At 53.8% G+C, this 23,465-nt stretch overlaps 1 protein-coding gene across 1 annotated transcript in view; it reads right to left on the bottom strand.

Moving 5' to 3' along the window:
• Positions 1 to 420: 420 nt before the first annotated feature.
• ATP9B (ATPase phospholipid transporting 9B (putative)) overlaps positions 421 to 23,465 on the bottom strand; it is a 151,404-nt gene continuing 128,359 nt past the window's right edge. Inside the window, exons 15-29 of the mRNA XM_027526313.1 lie at positions 22,748 to 22,993; positions 14,723 to 14,884; positions 14,058 to 14,150; positions 12,444 to 12,527; positions 12,175 to 12,345; positions 9,709 to 9,807; positions 7,750 to 7,839; positions 6,257 to 6,401; positions 6,045 to 6,109; positions 5,310 to 5,465; positions 4,972 to 5,036; positions 3,485 to 3,593; positions 3,166 to 3,223; positions 2,351 to 2,554; positions 421 to 949 (exon numbers count right to left, since the gene is read on the bottom strand). Of these exons, the coding sequence (XP_027382114.1) occupies positions 813 to 949; positions 2,351 to 2,554; positions 3,166 to 3,223; positions 3,485 to 3,593; positions 4,972 to 5,036; positions 5,310 to 5,465; positions 6,045 to 6,109; positions 6,257 to 6,401; positions 7,750 to 7,839; positions 9,709 to 9,807; positions 12,175 to 12,345; positions 12,444 to 12,527; positions 14,058 to 14,150; positions 14,723 to 14,884; positions 22,748 to 22,993 (1,884 nt within the window). The 3' untranslated portion in view covers positions 421 to 812. The remainder of the gene's footprint in view (positions 950 to 2,350; positions 2,555 to 3,165; positions 3,224 to 3,484; positions 3,594 to 4,971; positions 5,037 to 5,309; positions 5,466 to 6,044; positions 6,110 to 6,256; positions 6,402 to 7,749; positions 7,840 to 9,708; positions 9,808 to 12,174; positions 12,346 to 12,443; positions 12,528 to 14,057; positions 14,151 to 14,722; positions 14,885 to 22,747; positions 22,994 to 23,465) is intronic.

Consider the following 23,465-nt stretch of genomic DNA (forward strand, 5'->3'; position numbering starts at 1 on the left):
CCCGGGACCCCAGGGTCTGCCTGTTTGGGGGCCACAGGACTGTTTGCTGAGAGGAGCTGGGTATGTGAGGGGCTTCCGACTGACGGCCTTTCCTGTGGGGACCTGGCCGGGGACCAGAGTGAGAAGCCCCCCTGGGATGCATCCTGGGCAGTGGCCACCCAGAGGGGGACTTGGAGCACGGCCTGGAGGAGGAAGCGCTCTCCCACGGAAGCACCCGCGAGCGGCCATGGACCGCCTGAGTGCCAGGAGCCAGAAGCAGCAGCAGACTCAGACAAACACCAGAAGGACACGGACAGCTGAGCTAATAGCAGCGCCTCAGGACACACGCGTGTGGCTGCCGTGGGCATGGAGAGGCTGTGCGGGCGCCTGGGACCGGGGTGCGCCTGCAGGAGGCGCGGGGAGGGTGTGGCAGACACAGCCTGGACAGAATGGAGGCTTTATTCTGGTGAAGAAGGGCGACTCTGTTATGACATCAAAGAAACAACCTGAATGTTAGTTGGGAAGTTGCAGGATAGTAAATAAATTTTCATTTCAGTTCCCAGAACTGCAGAGAATGCTGATGTTTTACAGTAACAGGGCTCATATTCCTGGAAACTCAAGCTGGTGCTACATGAAAATTAAACTTTGAAAAACAACAGAAAGGGGAGGAAAAGAAATCCAGCCCCATGAGGACAAGGGGGGGAAGTCCATGGTGCCTAGGCAGGATGTTCATGGCGCCTGGCTGGGCTGCCTGGGCCCTTCTGGCCTCATGGCCTCTCAGCAGCTGCAGTGCTCTGGACATCACGGCCACCAGCCGAAGGTGCAGGGAGGGGCTAGGAGGAGAGCTTGGAGTAGCTGGGCGGGGACAGCTTCCGCTTCAAGTACTTCAGGACATAGAGAGGGAGGCAGCTGACCACTGTGATGGCTGACACTTTCCACACGAAGGTCACAGTCGTGATAAAGGCAACGTCTGTGGGAGAGAAAGCCCAAACAGGTCTCAGGGTGCTGGGGTCGTGGCCCCCCTCCGCCTGCACCCAGGTTACCACAGAGGTGGGCCTGGCAGAGCCTCGGGGTCCCTGTGAAGGCACTGTTCTGCCTGCATCAGGTGAAGGGTTCGCAACAGGAGGCAGGAACCCCCCGTGTTCAGGGGCAGATGCGCACAATGGAGCCCATGATGGGTTGGACCTTCTGGGCCTGTCTGGAGTCAGCAGAGCCATCTCCGCAAGTCTGCCCCCCACGGGTCCTGCTGACCCAGGGGACGTGCTGGGCCGACCTCCAGCCTGGCGGAGGTTAGGCTGTCCTGATGCTGACGGGGAGAGCCGCGTGGGAACCTGGCTGGGCGATCGCCTTCAGGACGTGCCAACCCTGCAGGCTGTGGGCAAAGCTGCCCGAAGAACCACGGACGGCATGGGGCCCGGGAAGCAGAGGCCTGGTCTGCCCAGGGCTCACGGGGCCTGGGCAGTGTGGGCACGCCGTGAGGACCCGGCTCAAGCACAACAAACTGGAGGCCTGGTGCCATGTGCGGGACAGTGTGGATGCCCGTTGGGCACACATGGCAGCAGCCCTGTCCTTCTGACGAGTGCAGGACCGGGGCCCCGGGGGGTCATGAGGCGCCTCTGCAGGTGGATCAGGCCAGAGCGTCCCGGGGGAAGGGCCGGCGGGAAATGCCTCCCAGACGGGGGACGGGGCTCTCCTCAGTCGGGCGTCTCCAGCGTCTCCAGCGACGGCATTCAGCTGCCCGTCTACCCTTTCACTTCGCCCACTTGACAAAGTGCCGAAAGACTCAGCCCGCACCCGTTCCCTGGGAACCACAGCTCCCCCTGGGGCTCCGTCCACAGTTTCAGGTTCTGCCCTGCGTGTCCTGTACCTGTGCTCTGCACCCGCGTCCTGTCCTCTGCACTCTGAGCCCCACATCCTGTCCTCTGTGCTCTGAGCCCCGCATCCTATCCTCTGTCCTCTGCGCCCGCATCCTGTGTTCTGTGCTCTGCACCCGCGTCCTGTCCTCTATGCTCAGCCCTCTGTGCCCGCGTCCTGTCCTCTGTGCTCTGTGCCTGCGTCCTGTCCTCTGCTCCACGTCCTGTTCTTCACGCACACATGGGGGGTAGGGGGTGGGCGCGCGGGCCCTGTACTTTGAGCCTCTTCCCTGCAGCCTCAGCAGGAAGCAGGAAGAAGACCAAGGGGAGCATGCCCTTGGGGAGCCCAGCCCAGCTCTGGGCATCACTACATGGAACTCTGTCTCCCCGCAAAGTGAGCTGTGTGCTGTGAAGCTGTCTGCAATCCACACTGAAGATCATGTAGCAGAAGCAACAAGAAAATCACGTGGAAACCAGGAAGAGACAGTTATTCAGAGAACAACTGCATGGCAACTTACCAAAATATTCATTGAGGAAAGCCAGCGAGGCCACGTAGCAGCCGAGGCTGAGCAGCTGGGCCACGACCATGAGCCAGTGCCAGGTCCTGACGGTCAGCGCCACCATCAGCAGCTCCGTGAGCACCAGCGCCGTGAAGGAGATGGCCACCACGTGCACGAACTCAGACTCAAACAGCACCAGCGCCCCGAACATGAGGATGCCACCTGGGAGAGAGCACCGCCTTCCGCTGCGGCTGCCGGCTCCGTCACCGAGAGGCTGCCGCTAACGACATCGACCGTGCCAACAGACACGGGCCTGCACGGCTGGGGAGCTGAGCGGCGCCGCACAGACACTCTGGACGGGCAGCGGAGCGGCATCGGGGCAGGCCTTCCCCCCAGTTGGTGATCACGCCCTGGTGCCCGCTGCGGGTCTGGCCACTGCCCACACGCTCCATGGCACCTGTTTCTCTGGGACGCCACAAGGGCAGCCGGCTCCTTCTAACTACAGGGTCCAGATCTCGTCAAGCCCTGCCACCACGCCAAGAAAGCAAGCCACTGTGTGGGCTAGATGCTGTCATAAGGGCTGATTACGTTTTTCAGAATTGTCATTTATTTAAAACCAGGTCGGTTTTTAGGTGACCTGGACCAGTAAGAAACGCCAGCCCACACTGCGCTGGGAAGGGGCCAGCTGCTGGGGATCGACTCGCGAGATAAACAGACGGCGATCTTCAACTGTTGACGAAACATGGGGCCTGAGAAATTTAACCGGCAGGCAGAGCACCACTGCTAACAAGAGATAAGGCAGCTTCAGCCCAGGAGGAGAGAGTCTGTCTTACCTTGGTAAATGCTGATCAGAACCCAGACGAGGAAGGTCTTGAAGGATAAGGATCGCCCCTGGGGAGACAGGGGAGCAGCTCTGTCAGTGGCGCAGCACGTGTGTCTCGTGGCCGCGTGTGGGTAGCCTGTGAAGACCCCAGGCCCGCGGCCCACCAAGGTATGAACCCCGGCAGCTCCAGGGGGCGGGAGCCGACCCCACCTGAGGACGACGCTGACCCAGGGCCACGGTTCCCACAGAAAGAGGATGCGCCCTCCTCACAAGCACAGTCTCATGCGGAGCACTGCAGCTCCCCCCCGCTTGGGTCTAGCGGGCCGCACCTTGGTGAGGTCCTTGTACAGCTCTGGGTACAGCATGGCCATCTCCGGCTTCACATCCTGGTCCAGCACCAGCGAGAACACGGGGAACATGGTGTAGACGGTTGCGTACCTGAAGGAGAGCAGGGCGGTTACCCCGGGAGCACACCTCTTCCACCAGAGGCCAAAGGCAAACTCTAAACAGAACAAAACAAGTTGGCAACAGAGCAGAACCTGTCCTAAAGCACTGGAACAATGCCTACAAGCCACAATGCTCACAGGCAGCGGAATCCAAATTTTCGGTTTTAATTAAAGCTTTTTAATTAAAACTTTGAGATTGCTGCAGACGTCAGAACAGTTATCACAGAGAACCCAGACAGACCCCGAGGAGCCGTTAGCCAGCTCCCCCCAGTGGCCGCATCTCCAGAACTGCAGCCAGCCTGAGGCCGGGAGGCCACAGGGGGCCCTGGAGCCCGCCTGGAGTCTCCCTCTGCCCCTCCGACCCCCTGGCACCTGTTCTCCATGTCATAATTGTTGTTGCCTAACGGCGACAGGCCAGCATCACACTGCGGGCGCCAGCGTCTGGACTCTTGCTCAGCTGGTCCCTGGTCCCTGGCTCTGGGCAGGGCAGTTCCACACCCCCTTCTCTGCAGTGCATCTGTGTCAGCCCATTTTTGGTTATTACTAATACAAATAAAGCGGCTACAGACTGCACAGGGTTTTTGTTCTGTAAAGGTAAGCTCGATTATTTCTGACAGGGGTGCCAACCGGGGCCGGAGGACCAGGGGTGCAGGCAGCTGTGTGCTTCGTTTCAGCAGAAGTCGCTGAGCTCGCCACAGTGCCCAACCCGCCGCCTCAGGTCCGCTGCCTAGCAGCCCAAGCCTTCATCCCTGGGCTGCAGGGACACGACTCAGTGGATCTCCTGAGTCAGCTGTTGGGCGTCGGGGCTTCGCAGGACCGCGCTGAATAGAGGAGGGGTCTTCCTGTGGCAATGGGCACACGGAGGTGAGGGCTGTTGGGCCGTAGGTTTACTCTTATCTCTGGGCTGCTTTCCCACTGTGCGCTCCTGCCGGGGCTGTAGAGGCCTGGGAGCCCCCTTCTTGCCAACACCTAGCGAGGTCTGTGGTCTTAACTCAGCTGTGCTCCCCCAGGAGGCCTCCCGGTGGCTGTCCCAGGATGTCAGGCCCGTCCCAGCGCTGTCTGCCCTTCGTGTCTTTGCCGCTAACTTCACGTCCTGCTAGGAAGAACCATGTCCGGCGGGAGGGTGCGGGCCCAGGAAGGGGCGGCCCTGCTTGGATGCAGTGTGGCTTCCCCAGAAAAACAGCTTCTAAGGAGAACAGGTGACAGCGGGATCGCCGGGGGACAGACGGAGAGGGGCCACCTCCCACGCGCACGTGTGTGATCGTCCTGACTCTGCCCATGTGGGAAGCGCTCCGGCTATGGCCTCCCAGGTTCCCAAGGACCCGTCCTCCCGACGTGCGGCCACTGCGTGTGCTGGATGGTCCACTTACCCCACCATGAGGAAACCCTGGTACAGAGGGACCGATGCAAAGTAGAAGACGGAGGAGAACACAGCCTGGAGGGAGAGAGCAGTGACGCAGGTCCCGACGGGTGGTCAAAACGCGAGGCACCCAAGGAGCCACCGCCCACGGCCCACCGCCCTCCTGGAATGCGGGGGCGGCGGAATGGGGTGGGCTGGGGCGGGATTGGGGGGGCTGGGCTGGGACTGGGTGGGGTTGGAAGCGGGGATTGGGGTGGTGCTGGGGGCGGGGATTGGGATGGGGCCAGGGCGGGGACTGGGAGCGGGGATGGTGAATTGGGGTGGGGCTGGGGGCACGGCGGGACGCACCTGCATCGTGGAGATGATGAGGCCCCGGTGCATGACGAACTGGCCGAGTGCCGCCGAGCGCTTGTAGCTGCTGCGCCCGTGCACCATGAGCAGACGGCCAACGTGCTTGAACCGCGTGATGGAGAAGTCAGCTGCCAGTGAGGCCTGCCGCCCCTCCTGCAAGGGCGGGTGGGGTGCTCAGGACAGGCCGAACCCACCAGGGAGCGACATGCTGCTGGGGACGGGCCTGCGGGGCGTGTCCGACCCACAGCTCCCGGGAGCACAGAGTGGGCGGAACTGTGCGGGCCCCCTGCCCAAGGGAGTCCACTCTCGGCTGAGGAGCGGCCGCTGCCCCCGGGACCTCGGGAGGGTCCAGCTCCAGCACTGTGGGCGTCCCAGGATCTAAGCAGGGACCTCGGGCGTCTGCAAGCCAGTCCTTGCAACCTGTCGCCTCAGCTGGAGCTGCCAACTCACGCCCCACCACAAGCAGCTGCAGGTTCAGCTGTGACCAGACACCCGACTGGGCCCAGGAAGCAAAGGAGCTGGGACCCCGTGCATGCCCCGTCTCTCTGGGTGTTTTCACGTGAGCTCAGAGGACAGACTGGCCAGGGAACCGGGTCGTAGCAGGTCGTGACTGTCCCCACCTGGCCTTCAGGGAGCTGCTCCTACAGGGCAGTGGGCCCCACCTTGCCCCCTCCCACCCATGTGGTGGAGCCACCCAGAGCAGGTGCTGGGTGCAGGGAGGGCAGGCCGCACCTTCCCCTCGATGCCGATCCCGCAGTCCGCCGCCTGGATCATGCTCACGTCGTTCCCTCCGTCACCTGAGGCAGGGAACGGGGTGTGAGGAGGGCCTGCAGGGCCCGCCTCCCTCGCTGACAGCAGACAGGGGTCTGGACCCCGGGTACCATGCCGCTGGAGTCCAGCCAGCGGGGAGTGCGGCACCCGTCCCGGTGCATGGGGATGCTCACCGATGGCGCAGGTGCGGCGGCCTGTGTGTTGCTGCAGCAGCTTGACGATGTGGGCCTTCTGGGTGGGCGAGCAGCGGCAGCAGACCACGGCTGGGCACTGGCAGGCCAGCTCCACAAACTCGTGCTCGTAGTACTTCAAGCAGACCTGGGGGAGGAGCGGGCCCGGGTTCACCGCCACAGACAGAGAGTGGATGTACAGCTCGAAGGCCAGGGCTCCAGGGCGGCCTCTGACCAGCCCGCCTCGGCCCCCCTGAGAAGATCTTAGTCTCTGGTCACATGGAACACTTTGATCCCTAGCTCCCCATCTTGGCTGGGAAACTAAAGATCCCCCAGAGCTGCCTAAAGGCTGCGGGGCCCCATGGCTGAGCTGGATACCCCGAGTTACGGCTGTGGCTCTGCTGCCCAGGCCCTGTGGTCCTGTGCGGTTCTGCGGGGGCCACTGAGCAGACTTGGGAGGTGCGGAGCCCAGCAGCGTGGGTGGCAGGCTCTGTGACCACGGCCACCAGCCCCTCCCGGGTCCACAGGGAGAGCGAAAACGTGGCGCCATCCGCAGGCACAGACGGCACGGCCATCTCTGCTGCTCCCCCGGGAAGTGTGGGTGCTGCCTGCACCCTGATGGGCTGGCCTGTGTCCCACTGACAAGGTGGGACACAAAAGGACCCACCACTCCGCCCAGACTCCTAGAAACGTCTGCGAGAACCGTCGGCAAACTGCAGAAGGCGTGGGTGCCCGGCACCCCCTTGTCTGGGTAACTGTGGCCGCCAGGCCCATAAGCAGAGTGAGTGGAGGGGACCGGACAGAGGGGATGGCCCAGACATCCATGAGCCACCCGCCCCATGCGGGGGTCTCCAGGAGCACAGGGTCTCCCGGGTCCCGGGCCACTGCTGGACGTCTGTGTGTGGATGAATTTAGATCACGAGGTGCGTACCAGAGCCAGGACTCCACAGTGGCCACGCTGCTAGCACGGAGCAGGCTCCAGGCGCCCAGAGAGGGGCTGAGGGACTGAGGGAGCCAGCAGCAGAGCAGAGGCGAGAGCTGTGCGGGCCAGGCTCTCACCGCAGCACAGCGGCCACTCCTCAGGGCCCACCCCTCACAGGGCTGCATGCGGCCTGCTGAGAGCAGAGACCCAGAAACAGTGCCGATGAGCAAGGCAGCCTGGCAGGTACACCTGTGGAAGCCCACAGGCCGCCAGACAGACAGACAGGTCTAGGGGCCGGATGAGCCTCACCTCCAGGGAGGACAGACAGACAGGTCTAGGGGTAGGTGTGGCCTCACCTCCAGGAAGAAGGACAGACAGACAGACAGGTCTAGGGGGTAGGTGCGGCCTCACCTCCAGGGAGAAGGACAGACAGACAGACAGGTCTAGGGGAAGGACAAGCCTTACCTCCAGGGAGGACAGACAGACAGACAGACAGGTCTAGGGGCAGGATGCGGACTCACCTCCAGGGAGAAGGACAGACAGACACACAGGTCTGGGGCAGGACGAGCCTCACCTCCAGGGAGTCCCCGGAAATGACCAGTGCGCAGTCATGTTTCCTTCGAAAGGCATTCAGCTCCAGGTGGGCTTCTCCGCGGCTGGTCACCTCCACGAAAGGAGAGAAAGGCCCAGTTAGCATGATGGAGCTCCAGACACAGGAAACGCTGTAACAAACTGTCTTCTGAATTTCTCCTGCAGTGCTGGCAGTAAACAATATCATTGTTTCCCAATTTGTGGCAACTCAGAGCAGGAGACACATTGGGAAGAGCAGGGCAAGTTCTCCAAGTGCAGTAAGATGAGGTGAGCGGAGACGGCAGTCCCGCCCCCGTGAGCGCTCAGGAGCACACGCGAGTGAGCACACGGCGGCCACGAATGGACAGTCTACAGTCTCGGGGTTGGGCGGTCCGGTGGGTCTGAGGAGACCGAGCAGGGGGTGGGGAACGGAAGGACCATTTACAGACGCCTCGTTCATAACAAGGTGAGTGAGCAAAATGCTTGCTTTGTGTTTTGGTCATGAGTTTCAACTCTTTGTAGTTCAGGCCAACTAAGTATCTGGAGGATTAAACGATGTAAAATCGAGCCATAATCTCAAAATACCATTAATTTTAGGATGCAAACATTTCAGAAGCCAACACACCAGTTTTTGACATTCTTCCTGTGGAGATTTTATGGGGCATAAAAGAAATGATATATTATATAGGACTAAAATAAAGTTTCATGTGTTTCAAATTAATCCCAGACTCATCTTTAAGTAGGTAGTTTTTATTATGGAGATTTTATTTGTGGGGCTATAACACTGAAAAGTCAACAAAAATTGATCTGAAATTTTATCAGAATCATTAATAATTTAATTGCAAATAGTAGTCTGCAGGGCCTAATTTGTGATTCTGATGCTCCGAGACAAATGACATTTACATGTAAATTATATTCAAATCACTACTTCTGTAGGTGCAAGTGCTTCATCTGGAAGACAGACACACACCATGTGTGCTCAGCCACCATCAATCAAGACCCAAGAAACTTTTATTTCTTGTTTGAATCAAATTTCATCATAACTAACAGATACAGTAAACACATTAATTTAGATCATTTCTATTAATTTCCTTTGATCTAATTAAGGGAGAACATTTAATCTGAAGATGGCGGTAAATTAAAAACACGTCTACTTTGCATTTACAGCTTGTCTCACAAAAGCGGCCTCTAGACCGCATATAACGTGTATGATGACTAAGAGACAGACATTATTATTTCTTGGCTGTGCCACACACCTTGTGGGATCTTAGTTTCCAGGCCAGGGGTTGAACCCAAGGCCTTGGCAGAGAAAGCACCAAGTCCTAACCACTGGACCACTGCTGCTGCTGCCGCCAAGTCGCTTCAGTCATGTCCGACTCTGTGTGACCCCACAGACGGCAGCCCACCAGGCTCCCCTGTCCCTGGGATTCTCCAGGCAAGAACACTGGAGTGGGTTGCCATTTCCTTCTCCAATGCATGAAAGTGAAAAGTGAAAGTGAAGTCGCTCAGTCGTGTCCGACCCTTAGCGACCCCATGGACTGCAGCCCACCAGGCTCCTCTGTCCATGGGATTCTCCAGGCAAGAGTACTGGAGTGGGGTGCCATTGCCTTCTCCGACTGGACCACTAGGGAACTCTAATTTTTTAAATCACTACACACTTTTATAAATCAAATGGAAAGTGATGGCAGTATGTCTGTTTTAAAATAGATATTTAGTTAATAATTCTAATAGTACTACAGGAAAATACTCTTGAATGTGTATCTTGTTTCACTCTATCAAAAGCAGCTTTTTGATCACATTAATATATGTAACTAATAGAAATCTGTTTTTAACATTTATAAATTGAGCAAGGAAATTATTTCTCTTTTTAAATAGGTATCTAGTAATTAATTTACATTCTCATAAAACCAGTAAATTTTAATTTAAAACGTTTAAAGTCCAAAGGGATGTGGACTACACTTACCGGCCTGAAAACATGCGTGTCCTGCGTTCGCGACACCAGGTGGGAACTCTTGGCGATGCACGTGGCGGTCTCCAGCTTGTCGCCTGTCAGCATCCAGATCTAGGAGACAGTCCTAGTGGGTGAGCCCCAGCTCTGGCACGCGTTCACTTCTTTAGTCTCTATCCTTGGACACCTGCACCTACAGCGTCACTATTCACAACAGCCAAAACGTGCAGTGAGGCAAGAGTCCACGGACGGACAGTGGAGACACCAGTGTGGGCCCTCCATACAGGGCAGGCGGTTCCGACACCTGCTACAATGGGGGCGGGCCTCGAGGACACTGTGCTGAGTGGAACAAACCAGCTGGCAAGGGAAACACTGCCTGATCGCGCCTAAGTGCGGTCCCTAGAGGAGTCGGACTCAGAGAGACCAAGTGGACCGGCAGGTGCTGGGGCTGCGGGAGGGACAGCTGGCAGCCCAGGGGCAGTTTCGTCTTGAAACTGGAGCGTGAAGGCAGGCGGCGGCTGCACGGACTCAAGTGCGCCTAGTGTCACCGCTCCGTGCACCGGGGACTGTAAAGATGGAATGAGAACGTCTCAGACGACGTGCTGACGGCAACAGCAAGGGCAGAGTAATGTTCAGACGAGCCAGCTGGAGCCGGGGCAGGCGAAGGACTGGGGCAGGAGCCTCATGGCCGAAGGGCCACAGGGCTGAGGACCCGACCCGAGATTCTTGTGTGACCTGTGAGCTTCTCAGTTGAAAGCTGGGGTTCAAGATGGGTTGACGGGCAGTGGTTAAGCCAGAAATTATGTCAGATAAGGCATGTTGAACAAGACCATGAAGAATAAAAAGATCTAGCCCATTTATTATTGTAGTTATTTTATTTAACTTTTGCTGCGCCCTGTGGCTTACGGTATCTCAGTTTCCCAACTAGGGACTAAACTTGGGCCGTGGAAGCCCAGAATCCTAACCACTAGGCGACCAAGGAACTCCAGAGACCACTCTTACTTATAAATATCACACACATGCAGTATTACTGTGTAATTCTCCCTAGCCTGAAAAGCAAAATCAGCACACTTTATACATAATGGAATGGTTTATACACACTTCTGTAACATCAGTAGTTTCTATCCTCTGAATTTTCCAGGTGTTCTATGTATCAGACACAAGTGTGAATTTGGGGGCACAGGACGCAAACTTACATGGTGTACTGGCTCTCTGCTCAGTGGCTCCTTTCAGTGTCTGAGGATTTGTGTTTTTTATTTCCATTACACATTTAGATTCACTTTACTGAGCCTAGATCTGAGATTATGACACCTCATTGTGACAAGGTTGGAAACAAGGCACAGAACAAGAATCCCCACTCCCGACAATCCGGTGACCGTGACCTGCGGGTGCCATGGCTCACGCTCAGAGGACGGGCCGAAACCGCATCCTTCCATGGGACGGGACAAAGGAGTCTGCATCTTTAGATGGAAAACGGGGAGGAACTAGGGCAGAGCCTCACCCGGGGCTCAGGGAGCAGCTACTGCAGACACCCACACCTCTACATGGGGCGCGCGCACTGCCCGGCTCGCCGACCACCCAGGACACCGCAAGCTGGACTGGCGGAGCTCAGGAAGAAACATGGTGGACGGGCAGGCTGTCCGCTCTAACCTGTCTCGCATCTCTACCCAACTTCCTGGCCAGGCGGGCTAAGGTTGGCTCAGCGCTCGGAGTCCAAGCTGCTCTCTAATTCTGACTCCCACCTGGATAGCAGCTCGGACCCCTGTGGCGGCCCCACTGCGCCCCTCAGTGGGCGGGGAATCTCCTGTGTTCCTCTGTGCTGTCATGGCGCCCTCATCTAGGTGTGCCAAGGGCATTGTTATCTGAAGCTGGCATGCCTTTGTGTCCTGACACTTCCCCCTAGTTGGCTCTCTGGTCCAGCAAGACACAAGTGTTTCTTTTCAGTAAAATTCTCAAAAGTGGAAGGCCTGTTCTGAGGCAGCACGTTTCTTGCCCCCCAAAAACCGCACTTCAGCTTCAGTGAGAGCACGGAAGGCAAGAAAACAAACTGAAACTCACACCCAAATCCCTCGTCTCCCCAGACCCGAAGAGGACAAACTGCTGGGAAGCCAGCTGGTCTGTGGGTCAGTAGGCAGCATCATGAAGTTTATGGGAAACCCCCAAAGTGGGTACAGGCTGCGGTGCAGGCAGCTCGGGCCAGGCCAGGGGGCAACCAGCTTGCCCTGGGAGTGCCTACAAGCTGGGGGCGGTGTGGAACTGCCCGAACCTCTAAGGATGGACGTCCAGCTGGGGACACGGAGGTTTCCAGATGTGCTGGTTTCTTCTCCAAAGGTCATGCAAAGACCTCTGCTTACAGACACTTCCACACTACGTCTTATTTGAGTTCCAAGGGACCACCTTTGGGGGACAGGGTACTGAGTTCCAGGGGACTACCCCTGGGGGACAGGGTACCTGGTTCAGGGGACCACTCCCAGGACGTACCTTGATGCCAGCGTTGCGCAGCATCTCCAGGGTGGGCCTCACGTCTGCCTGCAGCTGGTCCTCCACGCCCGTCAGGCACAGCAGCTCCATCTCCCGCTCCAGGCTCTCCACCACAGCGGCCACCTTGAGCGTCCGGTCGTGGAGGCTCAGCTTGGCCTGGTTGTAGCGGCTCTGGGGATGATGGTGGAGCTGTGAGTCATGCTGGATCGACCGAGGCTGGATGCCCTGCCCACCCAGCGACAGTGGCCCCAGGGGAGCTGCCCGCTCACCTCGAAGTCCTGGTACTGCTCCTCCGTGAGTGCCCTCTTGGCCACCACGAGCGTGCGCAGGCCTTCGCGGGCCATGTTCCCACACTGGGAGAGCACAGGCAGGTCACAGGCTTGCCATGGGCTCGGCACCCCCCGCACGGCCACTACCACGGCTTCCCCCGGGAGTGGGCAGCAGACGGGCATCGCAGAAGGAGCCGCACCCCAGTGCCTCCAGCTGGTCTACAGAGGAGGTGCTGGAGGGCAGGCCTCATGCCATCGCCCTTTCCACCACACGAGGGCAAGTGTTGGTGGTTTTGTTTTTCCAGTTTGGGGAAAAAGTTTATAAGCAAAATTCCACTCGGGTGCTTCCCTGACACAGAACAGCTCCTGTAAACTCAGGCTCCAAGAACCTGCGGGCTTTTGAATAAACAGAAGGCCCTCAGACAACAACAACAGTACTACAACAGACGCAGGCGGGGGTCGAAAGACGTGTCCACGGAACAAACTACAATGTTGGAAATAAACGCATAAAGGATTTTTAATAAAGTTATCTTTGTGAAAAACAATCTGACATTATCTGTCTGTTGCAAGACATTTATTGATTTGACCTCATAAAGCTAAATAAATTAAACAAGGATTTTATAATTAATTGCACATCATTATGACCAAAAGTAATTTTTATGGCATTTTACTAGGTCTTCAGGGAGTTTAATTTATTCATGTCCCTGATTAAATCCAGTGCCTGAAGGAGCTATTGATTCATATTGCCAATACCGCCATGGACGTGGGCTGTGCTCCCTGGACTGACAGACCGACTCGGGCGTGCAGCGGGGGCGGGGCACACCAGACCCCGGCCACAACGGGCACCGCGCGGGGGTCGCGCCCTGACTTCAGGGCGTTAGTTCTCCTGAGTCTAACTCTTTGTTAACACATAATGGGGCACACCGGACCCCGGCCACAACGGGCACCGCGCGGGGGTCGCGCCCTGACTTCAGGGCGTTAGTTCTCCTCTGAGTCTAACTCTTTGTTAACACATAAATGTGAACAACAAGTACAAGTCATACTTGTTTAGGGAGAATTCGATGAAAATATAGGATTGGTTATATCTGGGTCTTACTTTCCATGTTTGAAGTGAATATTATGTACAAATTAGAGTTAGAGTAAAATTCTAACTAAATTAGGTTACAAAATAAGTATCAGGTTAAAATACAACTCTGCATACAAAGACAATATTAATTCATATTTTTTAGTGACTGATTAGTGATGCTATTTCTTCACCAACATAAAATATTCTTCATAAGGACCCGCCTGCATATATCCATGTATATTCACACAAAACCCCAAACGCTAGCTGTTCACACAGCAAATGCGTGTTTTATCACCAGCTCTCCCACCTCTCCTGCTCTACGGGCTGGCTGGTGTCTGGTAGAACCCGGAACCTCGGTTCGTGCGGCGACCCCAGTGAGTACCCACAGCTTGCGGCCTGCGCTGCGTCAAGAGCCTGCAGACGCAGCGAGCGCATACCTCCTCCTCCAGCCAGAACCCGGAACCTCGGTTCGCGCGGCGACCCCCGTGAGTACCCACAGCTCGCGGCCTGCGCTGCGTCAAGAGCCTGCAGACGCAGCGAGCGCATACCTCCTCCTCCAGCCAATCGTTGTATTGCACGATGGAGGCCATGGCCACGTCGGCGCCCTTCATGTAGAACGTGATCTCTGCTGTGGACTCGTCCTGCAACGAGACATGCCCGCTGAGGCCAGGCTGCCTGGACGGAACGGCTGGAGACAGCAGCCCCGGGAGAGCCTTTCTCCGGGCGGGCTGCTCAAACACCCCCTCTGCAGGGCCACGTCCTCCCTGGGCGCCCAGGCCAATCGCAGCCGAGGCCACGACGGCAGCTCGAGAGGTGCTATGCTGAGGCTTCTGAAGTAAAACCTGTACACACACATGTGCCTGGGACTGCAAGGTAAATTCTCTCAAATTTTCATAGTTTGAATGAGCTTCTAGTTTAGCCAACATCCAAGATGTATTTGTGGTATTTGCTAGAAAAATTTGACAGCAACTTCATGGTCATAAGCCAGTCTTCAGGTAAACTCTTCAGCGGCTACTGCAGTGGAAAACAAAGACGCTCGAGCTGATTTCAAAACTCACCAGTAACACCTTATACTCACTCTGCCTTAGTCGTCACGACCACTGGAGCATAAGTTATCAGTCTGAATTTTGGGACAAGCATAAAGCCCTGCAAGGAGCCTTAGCGGCCCTGCAGTGAGCAGAGCCGACTCTGGCTGGGGCAGGGGCGGGCATACCCTGACGATGACCCCCATGTGCTTGCTCTCCGATGTGAAGGGGAAGGTCTGAAGGATGCAGTAGGTGAGGATCTGGCCGCCGGGGGTCCGCAGCTGCATGGACGTGAGGTCTCTGCTGACCAGCGTGAGGCCGACGCTCTCTGTCCACTGCACCAGGGCCACCTGCAGGGGACCCGTGAGGTGTGAGGCTACCCGAGGGGGACTGGCGAGGTGTGAGGCCACCGCTCCCTGCTGGGGGAGCGTGTCAGGCCAGCATCAGCGAGCTCACTGAGACGCCACCAGGAGACAAAGCTAGCCCTGCTTGTTCTGAGGCCTTTCTAGGGGACCCTGGCCGCTCCAGGGTCCAAGAGCATGTGAACATGACACAGTGAGTCACCGTGGAGCTGGAATTAGAACCCGCCTTCCCCGGATTTCCAGCACGTTACTAGGATACTAGAGAAGGCCGGGCCCTAACAAGATGCTACAAGGATACAGGACTATAATTTAGAGCATCAGTGATGTTCCCCAAATTATAGCATTCAAAAGGGACACATGGACATCAGCAGAGGCATGTCAAGGGGGGCAAGTCAACTACCCCACAGCCTCATGCAAACGAGAACTGAAAGTGAAACTCCGTACACGTTCCTACACAACCTCTTTGTATCTGCACGTGATCCGGACCCCAAGGTTCTCCTTCAGTCTACGCAGTGAAAGGTTACCATTATATCCTGACCTATAAATTGTATCTTCCTGTGAACACCCTATCATCTCGTTGGGCCCACTGCAGTCAGGATGCAAGTTTCTATATTTGGTGACTCACATCTGTTTATTATTTAGCTTATGCTTGGTTTCACAACCCCTTGGAGGTAGCATTTATCACAAAAAATCAGTTGGGCTTCTGCTACCTAGCCTAGCATCCGTGTAGCTGTTCTTAGTGAGCATTCTGTGGTTTAACTGTCTGTTGCCAACAAAAGGAAAAGTGTTCAGAATGGCAACGGTATAGACACTTTAGAATAGACATTTTAGTTACTGTTCTGATGTTAGTTTCTGGGCAAAACTCTCTCTGATAAAATAAAACTTAACATTTCTGAGCAGGTCTGTAAACAAACAGCCACAGAGGATGGACAGGAGCGCACAGGACTCCTTGTCATGTGCTCAGCACCCCAGCCACTGCCACCTGCGGCCACACACGTGGGGCCGTGGGGCCTGAGAGGGCAGAGGGTCTCCCCGGCTCTGAGCTTCGCCACCCTGCCTCGGCGTGCCTCGGGGCTGCAGTCGGCCTCACGGAGTCCAGGCCGCACTCTCTGAACATCTGAAGTAAACTAGTGCTGTTCTTTTTAGACAGATTTGAGGAGTAACTTCACATCCAGAGGTGTGACACGTAGCAGTGAAAGGAAGGACAATTTCTAAGGTACTGACAGTTTGACTGTATTTTCTTCCTAAAGATGATTAAGCAATTAAAATACACATGCTGTTTGAAAGCATAATGTCTCCTAACGCAGAATGAAGGGCATCAGCCAAGGGTCGGGGAGGCTCTTCACGTGACTCGGGCTCTGCTGGCCACACCCACCCCCAGAGGCCCTGCACAGACTGGGCGGCAGTGGTCCACTCAGACCCCTGTGGCAGAAGCGACCATCCAGTTACAGAGCTGGACAACAGCGAGGGGGTCTACGATGGCCTCAGGGCAGACCCTCGAAGCCTGCTGTGTTCAGGGCTCCACCCCCAGTGACCAGCACCACAGACACCTCTTGAACCAAGGAGAAAGAATCTCTTCTTCAAGATGGTTGAACAGTGGGAAGCTCAACGTGACACTGAAGACAGGAGAGAACACACGGAGCCCTGTCTGAGCACTGGCTCGTGTGTGGCAGTCTTCTGGGTCCTGGAAGAGACGGGGGTGAAGAGCTTGTCCAGCGTCATCTGGGCTTTGAGAGTAAAAACCCAATTTTCACCCTAGAAGTCACTAGTTCATGGTTAGCCACTTCTTCACAAGCAAAATGTCATCGCTCGAAAGACGCACCCAGGCTGCTCTATGGTCCCATACAGCCTGTGTTCGCACCTGTTTTTGGTGGCGCAGGTGTTCAAATTTTTTGCTTCTGTTTAAACCGGGTGATTGTTTTCTCATGATCGAGTTTTTCAAGTTCTTTTATCTGTACTGGTTACCGGTCATTTGTCAGGTATGTATTTTGCAAACACATCCTACAAGTCTGTGGCTTGTCTTCATTTTCATAACAATGTTTCTCGAAGAATGTAGGATTTTTACGTCAAAGTCTAATTTAACAGTTTTTTCTTTTACAATTTGCACTGTTTGTGACCCACAAAATCATTGCCTAAATCAAACAAACCGACAAAGATTTTCTTTTAGAAATTGTGTACTTTTGGTTTTTCATTTAGGTCTATGACCAATCTGAGTTAATTTTTATAATAGTGAGACATACTGGTTCAAGCTCTGTTTGCAAATGGCTGTTCAAATGTTCTGCGCCCCATTTATTTTGATCATCTTTTCTGTAATGGATTTCCATGGCACCTTTATAAAAAATCAGCTGACATCTTGGTAACAGAAAGTCTTCCAATCCATGTGTACACTTCTCACATATAGTGTCCTCAAGTTTTCTTCATTGTCTTACACTTTCCAGCATACAAATACTATACGTATTTTGTTAGATCTATCCTTAAAACCGGAGAAGGCAATGGCACCCCACTCCAGTACTCTTGCCTGGAAAATCCCATGGATGGAGGAGCCTGGTGGGCTGCAGTCCATGGGGTCGCTAAGAGTCGGGTACGACCGAGTGACTTCACTTTCACTTTTCACTTTCACGCATTGGAGAAGGAAATGGCAACCCACTCCAGTATTCTTGCCTGGAGAATCCCAAGGACGGGGAATCCTGGTGGGCTACCGTCTATGGGGTGGCACAGAGTTGGACACGACTGAAGCAGCAGCAGCAGCAGCATCCTTAAAACATGTCCTAGTTTTCTGTGTGTGTGCTCTATAAATAGTACATTAAAAAATTTCAATTTCTAATTGCTCATTGCTGGCATATACAAATAGAAGTAATTCTTGTATATGGATATCATAACATACAACTTTGGTAAACTCACTTATTAAGTCTTAGGAGAAAGTTAAACTTTCAGCAGAGCTTTGGGGATTTTCTATGAAGACAATCACATTATCTATTGAAAAAAGGGAGAGAGTTTTGTTTCTTCCTTTTTTCAGGTCTAACAAGGTTTTATGTAGTTCTTACACTCCATTTTGCTAATCTGTATTTTTCCTGAACATGGATATTACAGGTTTTAAAAAATATTAGCATTTGGGCTGTGTTTTAATATTCTCTTTTAAAAATTTAAGCTCATCTGTCTATTATACACTCTTCATATGCATACTTTTAGGTGTGTATGCTGAGTTTGCATTCACTGTTTTGTATTATTTACTATTTTTGCCAAGTTTTTCCATTTTATTTAATTTTCAAAGGATCAGCTTTTGAATTTACTGCTTATTCAATCATTACTTTTATGTTTTCCTTTATCTTTTCTTTCTCCTACTTTCCTTTGGTTTTCCCGTTTTCTTAGACATTTTAGTTGGGTACCAGCTTCATTTGCTTCTTTTCTTTCTGTCAGTGCAGTCCTGGTTTGATGTGCAAGGCACTACCTAGCATGTCTGCTGGCTGAGGTGGGGTTTCCAGCTGCTGACTGCTCCCAGGAGGGGGTGCCTGGGTGGAGCTGCTTGGGGTGCACGACCACGGCCCTGGCTCCTCCTGGGCTGTCACCGTCGCGTCAGGTCACACCGCTGCTGTGTGGCATTTCTAAGGGGACACTCGCAGAAAGAGAGCCACCGGGGCAGGGAAGGGCGGGGTGTGTGGCCTCACAGAGAAGCGGTGCGGGGGTGGTTGGAGCAGCTGCTGCCCTTTCCTGCTCCCTCTGGACGCTGTCAGTGATGGAAGAGACCATGTAAGGATGATTACTTCTCTAACTTGGCTTTTAGACATTTTTAACAACGTGATTATTGAAAATAATACAAAGATCAAAATAATTAAAATGCAAGTGTGAAAAATACATATTTAAATGGGAGCTTGAGCTAAATCTCATCCACAGGCCAGTTAGTAACATGCTTGGGCAATCATTGTCACAGGCAATTTGTTTATGCTCTCACACTCCCCCACGCTAGGTAGCCAGTGTGGGGCAGATTTTGTTATTAATTTTTGCTGTAATTCCATTATTCAGCAATGTCTGTGCTGTCGTTCTTGAAAAGATCAGAAGAAATTTCCTTTACCATATTAGCATCTGCATAGCCACCAGCTACACTCCAGGGACACCTTTCCTACTGTGCACCTTATAAATCACAATTTGATCACTGACACATCTTCATTTTCAATTGCGGTACTACCATCACTGCTATAATTTGATAGAATTATGAACAAAATGTGCAAGCTGACCACCTGGAAAAGCTGCCAGTCAATACTCAGGGCAGGCTGTGTGGTTCATGTTCTGTCCTGCTCCTGAGGGTCATGGAGGGGGACTCACGTCACAGATGGGGAGCTGCTCCCCATAAACATGTTGACCCAACACCATAGTTAGTCCTGCTTCAATAAGCACACACAATTAAATGAGTGTAAAGTTACAGCACGCAGCATACATTGGAGTAAATCAAAAGCAATGCTATTAAGGACGGTCATTCTTTTGTTTGTAAATAATCCACTCGTGGTTTGTCATAAATTTCAGCTGATTCCTGCACAGAAACGTCCAAATGAACAGAACTAGCTACACCCTGAAATAACAGTTAATACAGAACTTACAGAGGTGAAGGAGGAAATGTTACCAACAACAGCAGGTTCGCAGGTTTAAGTCATTGAAAATCTCAGCCTATCAATTATTTTGAGCCGAGCTGACTGGGGTCTTGGGTTTGCATCGCACTGGCCTTGCTCACTGGAGGTGACGACCTGGTGCCCGAGGCGCTGCCCCTGAGCTGACTTGGTGGCGCCCGTTGGTGACACTGGCTTGGTCTCAGCTTCCACAGCTGCACTGGACACAGAGTTTACCAGGGTTGGGTTTTAACTTTGTCCAGGAATTTCCGGGAACATTTGTCTGATAAGCTGGAGTTTGCTATGCTGAGGCTGTACTGGCAAAGTGACAGGCAAGCGAAACTTTCTACTCTCTTGGAGAAAATGAAATATTGATCACTTATCATAAGAAACAGCGACTGGAGCCTAAGTAGGCTGCAGGTTCTGAATACGAAATCACTCCTGCTCTGACAGCCCAGCCCCCGCTGCACGTGACAGCTTCAAGCACGCTCGTCACTATAAGTGTGCAGGGACCGTACCTCGGACAGCCTCTCACGGCTTGAAGTCAGTCCCCAGACACCATCCCTGGAGCAGGAGAAACACGTCTGTGCACACACAGAGGTAAGTCAGCAGATGCTCTCTTTTCAGGAAAACGAACACAAAGCACTTCCACAATATGAGAGACTAGAAACCAGTGCATTCCACTCAGTAAGTCACACTTACTGAAGCTAAGATGACACAGGAGCCTGAGCAAATAGGGATTGTAAGAGTATGGTGTTGACATGAGTATATGAAGCCGGATAAGTCTCCTAAATGATAAGGTTGCTTATTAACTGCACACATGCTGACAGGTCAAGGCTGAGGGCAAGCAGAGAACATCAACTGAGCCATTTCCCTGAAAAAAGCTCCAGGGTGCAGTATTCTAAGCACTTTATTCAATAAAAAATGCCTTTAAAACAGTACTTTGGTGATTGGGAAACAATGCTATCATCTGTCAACCTAACTGCAGCAAAGTTCAATAAGCAAAATAATGATCCATTTAGATGACTTTCCTTGGGCTTCAGGGACCTGCAAACACTGCATCCACAAAGTGCTTTAAAAACTACGATGAAGTCAAGTCTTTTCATTTTCAGATTTGAAATATGGGTTAGGGATTTCTCAGAGGTTATTTAATGGCCTGCCATTTTTAATCATTGTCTAATTTCTAAAGTAGGAAGAAATTTTGACATAAAAAATTTAAATATAAGGCTAGTAGTTTTAATTTAGTTCTGGAAATCTTTGAATCAGTGAAAATCTCTATTGTGAATTCCTATTTAAAATTTAAAAAATGTTGTAACATAAAAACCTAAAGATAAAAATTCTAGTATTTTAAATAAAAATTTGTATTTATTTTTGGAAGGTAATAAGGTAAACATATAAGATTTTTAAAACTTCCAATAAAATTTTCCTTGGAAAACATCTGTGGTCTAAGTTTCCCGTGCTCGGGACTAGGAAAAGAATACGTTTTCAATAAGTAATCACATGGAACTCGAGAGGATTTCTAGAACACTAGAATGTGAAGAGTGTAACTCCTTTGCAAGAAAAAGAGGGGCGGCGTTTCCCTCCAATGCGTGTCTGCTCCAGGCCGACCCGAGGCCAGGCCAGCCGCCCGGACACCTGACCACCTGCCTCCGCGGCCCAGGCCCCATGCCCACTGTGACCGTGAGTGACATGTATTCCAGGTGACACACACGCGATTCCAAAGGCCATACCGAGCTCGGGTGGAAAGGAGGTTTCTACACACCTGCTGGTCAACGTGGTCTATAAAGCAGAGTTGGGGGGATGGATGGGACCCCATGCTCTCGCCCACTGCATCACTCACCAGGGACGTGGGGCCTGGAGGCTGTGCCCCAAGGGTGGCTCAGTGCCCCACGGCCTGGATCCCTGTTCTGCACGACGGCTCAGCTGTGCTGCGGGGCGTCCCCACGGCTGACCACAGACCGGCTCACAGCTCACAGGTTCCCCAGCACTTACTGGGAAGACAGGCACTGAGACTCACAGAAGGCAAAGGCTGAACCACAGGGCAGGCTCCCGCTGGCCCTGCTGGGGAACCACACGCACCAGTGGACGTGACAGGAGAGAAGCAGACTCACAGATTCAGAGAACGGACGAGTGGCGACCAGTGGGGAGAGGGGAGGTGGAGCGGCAGGCCAGTGGGGAGCGAGAGGCCATTATGTACAAAATAGGCTACAACACGGGAAACACAGTCAACATTTTATAGTAACTAGAAATGGAGTATAACCTTTACAAATTGTGAATCACTGAGCCACCGGGCAAGTCCACCTTGTACACCTGTAACTGATATAGTCTATCAACTATACTTCAGTTTAAGAAAAAAGGAAATACCTCTGTAATGAGAGCTTCAAAATAAATTAAAAACGAAACACAGCTGTCAATGCCCTGAGCTGCTCCACTGGGGGTTCACCGTCAGGAGGTCAGGACAGGCTGCAGGCCCTGCGCTGCACACCCTGGCCTGCACCCTCTCTCAGAGCCTGGCAGTACCAGCAGAGGGACCTACTGGGGCGGTGGGCCTCAGCTCTGGTTTGACCTACTGGATCTCCAGGATGGAGAAGAGCTGGCCCCACCTGCGGAATCAACAGCATTTCTGGAACTGAGCTTCCCAGGTGGCGCTAGTGGTAAAGAACCCGGCTGCCAATGCAGGAGATGGAAGAGACACATGTTCGATCCCTGGGTGGGGAAGATGTTCCAGAGGAGGAAATGGCAACACACTCCAGTATTCTTGCCTGGGGATTCCCACGGACAGAGGAGCCTGGTGGGGTACACTCCACGGGCCGCAAAGAGTTGGACACAACTGAGTGAGCACACACACACACACACACACACACACACACACACACTGTATCTAAATTCTAGAAAAATGCCTAGAGATTTGACTTGCAAGCCTGGTGATTCCCTTGGAGAGAGAACACGGGAGGATGCAGCCTGCAGACCTCATAATCAGCAGGCAACTGGTCCCGCTCCCCGCCTCCCTGGACCCAACCCCAGGGCACTCTGGGATGAGAAGGCACCTGCCCACGAGGATGGGGTGAGGGCAGGGTTGGGCCAGGAGGGTGCTGGCCTGTGGCAAAAGCCCATTCTGAAAACCACGGACAAGCCCTCCTCACCCCATGAGAAGACAGAGCAAGCACTCCTGGTGGGGCCGGGAGGAGTCAAGGGAGGCGCTGTCTGCGCCTGCGGACATGCCCTGCCCGGGACGCGGCCCTCGGCGACTGACCTCGTCAGGGCTGGAGGCCTGGTAGGTGCGGTTGTCATCACTGAAATCCTGGTCCGCCTCGGCGACCTCGGTCTCGCCAGCTGCGCCGCAGGCCTCGTACACGGGCGTCACATTGTGACACAGGGCGACAGCCTTCACGGCCTCATGGACCCGGCTGCTCACGCTCCTCCTCACCTTGGGCGCTGACGACGGGGCTTTCCTTGGAGGAGTTGAAGCAGCGCTGCTTCCGCCAGCCTGACACTGCGTCTGTAAACACAGACGCCGCAGGGTTAGAGGCAAGCAGGCACACGCTGGAGTTACCCACACGCACGCCTGTCACGGACGGCCAGGCTGGGCTGCAGAGTGGCGGCAGTGACGGTCGCCTACACGTGACCCACGGGGCAAAGACTCACCTGGGGATCCAGGGGCCACAAGGTCCTTGGACATTTCCTGGTTGTCCAGTAACTGAAATATTTGCTACAGTACTCAAAATCTGACCATCTCCTTTTAGTAGATTCACTGCAGCCTGGCATGCATGTGCCCAGTCCTGAACAATTCCTGTTTATCCACCACTTCTAAGAGCAAAGTTAAGAACAGAAGACTCCCAAGTGCTTTCCTTTCTCCTTAAAAACTGTGTGCATAAAATGGTCTGAAGGTAAGAGCAGGAAAAAGCGTTTGGGATGGTTCCCTTAGTACTATGGACTCACTGGCTTTGCATCAGTCTCGGAAGTGTCTGGTT

The sequence above is a fragment of the Bos indicus x Bos taurus genome, chromosome 24 (assembly GCF_003369695.1).
Source record: "Bos indicus x Bos taurus breed Angus x Brahman F1 hybrid chromosome 24, Bos_hybrid_MaternalHap_v2.0, whole genome shotgun sequence".
Classification (NCBI taxonomy): domain Eukaryota; kingdom Metazoa; phylum Chordata; class Mammalia; order Artiodactyla; family Bovidae; genus Bos; species Bos indicus x Bos taurus.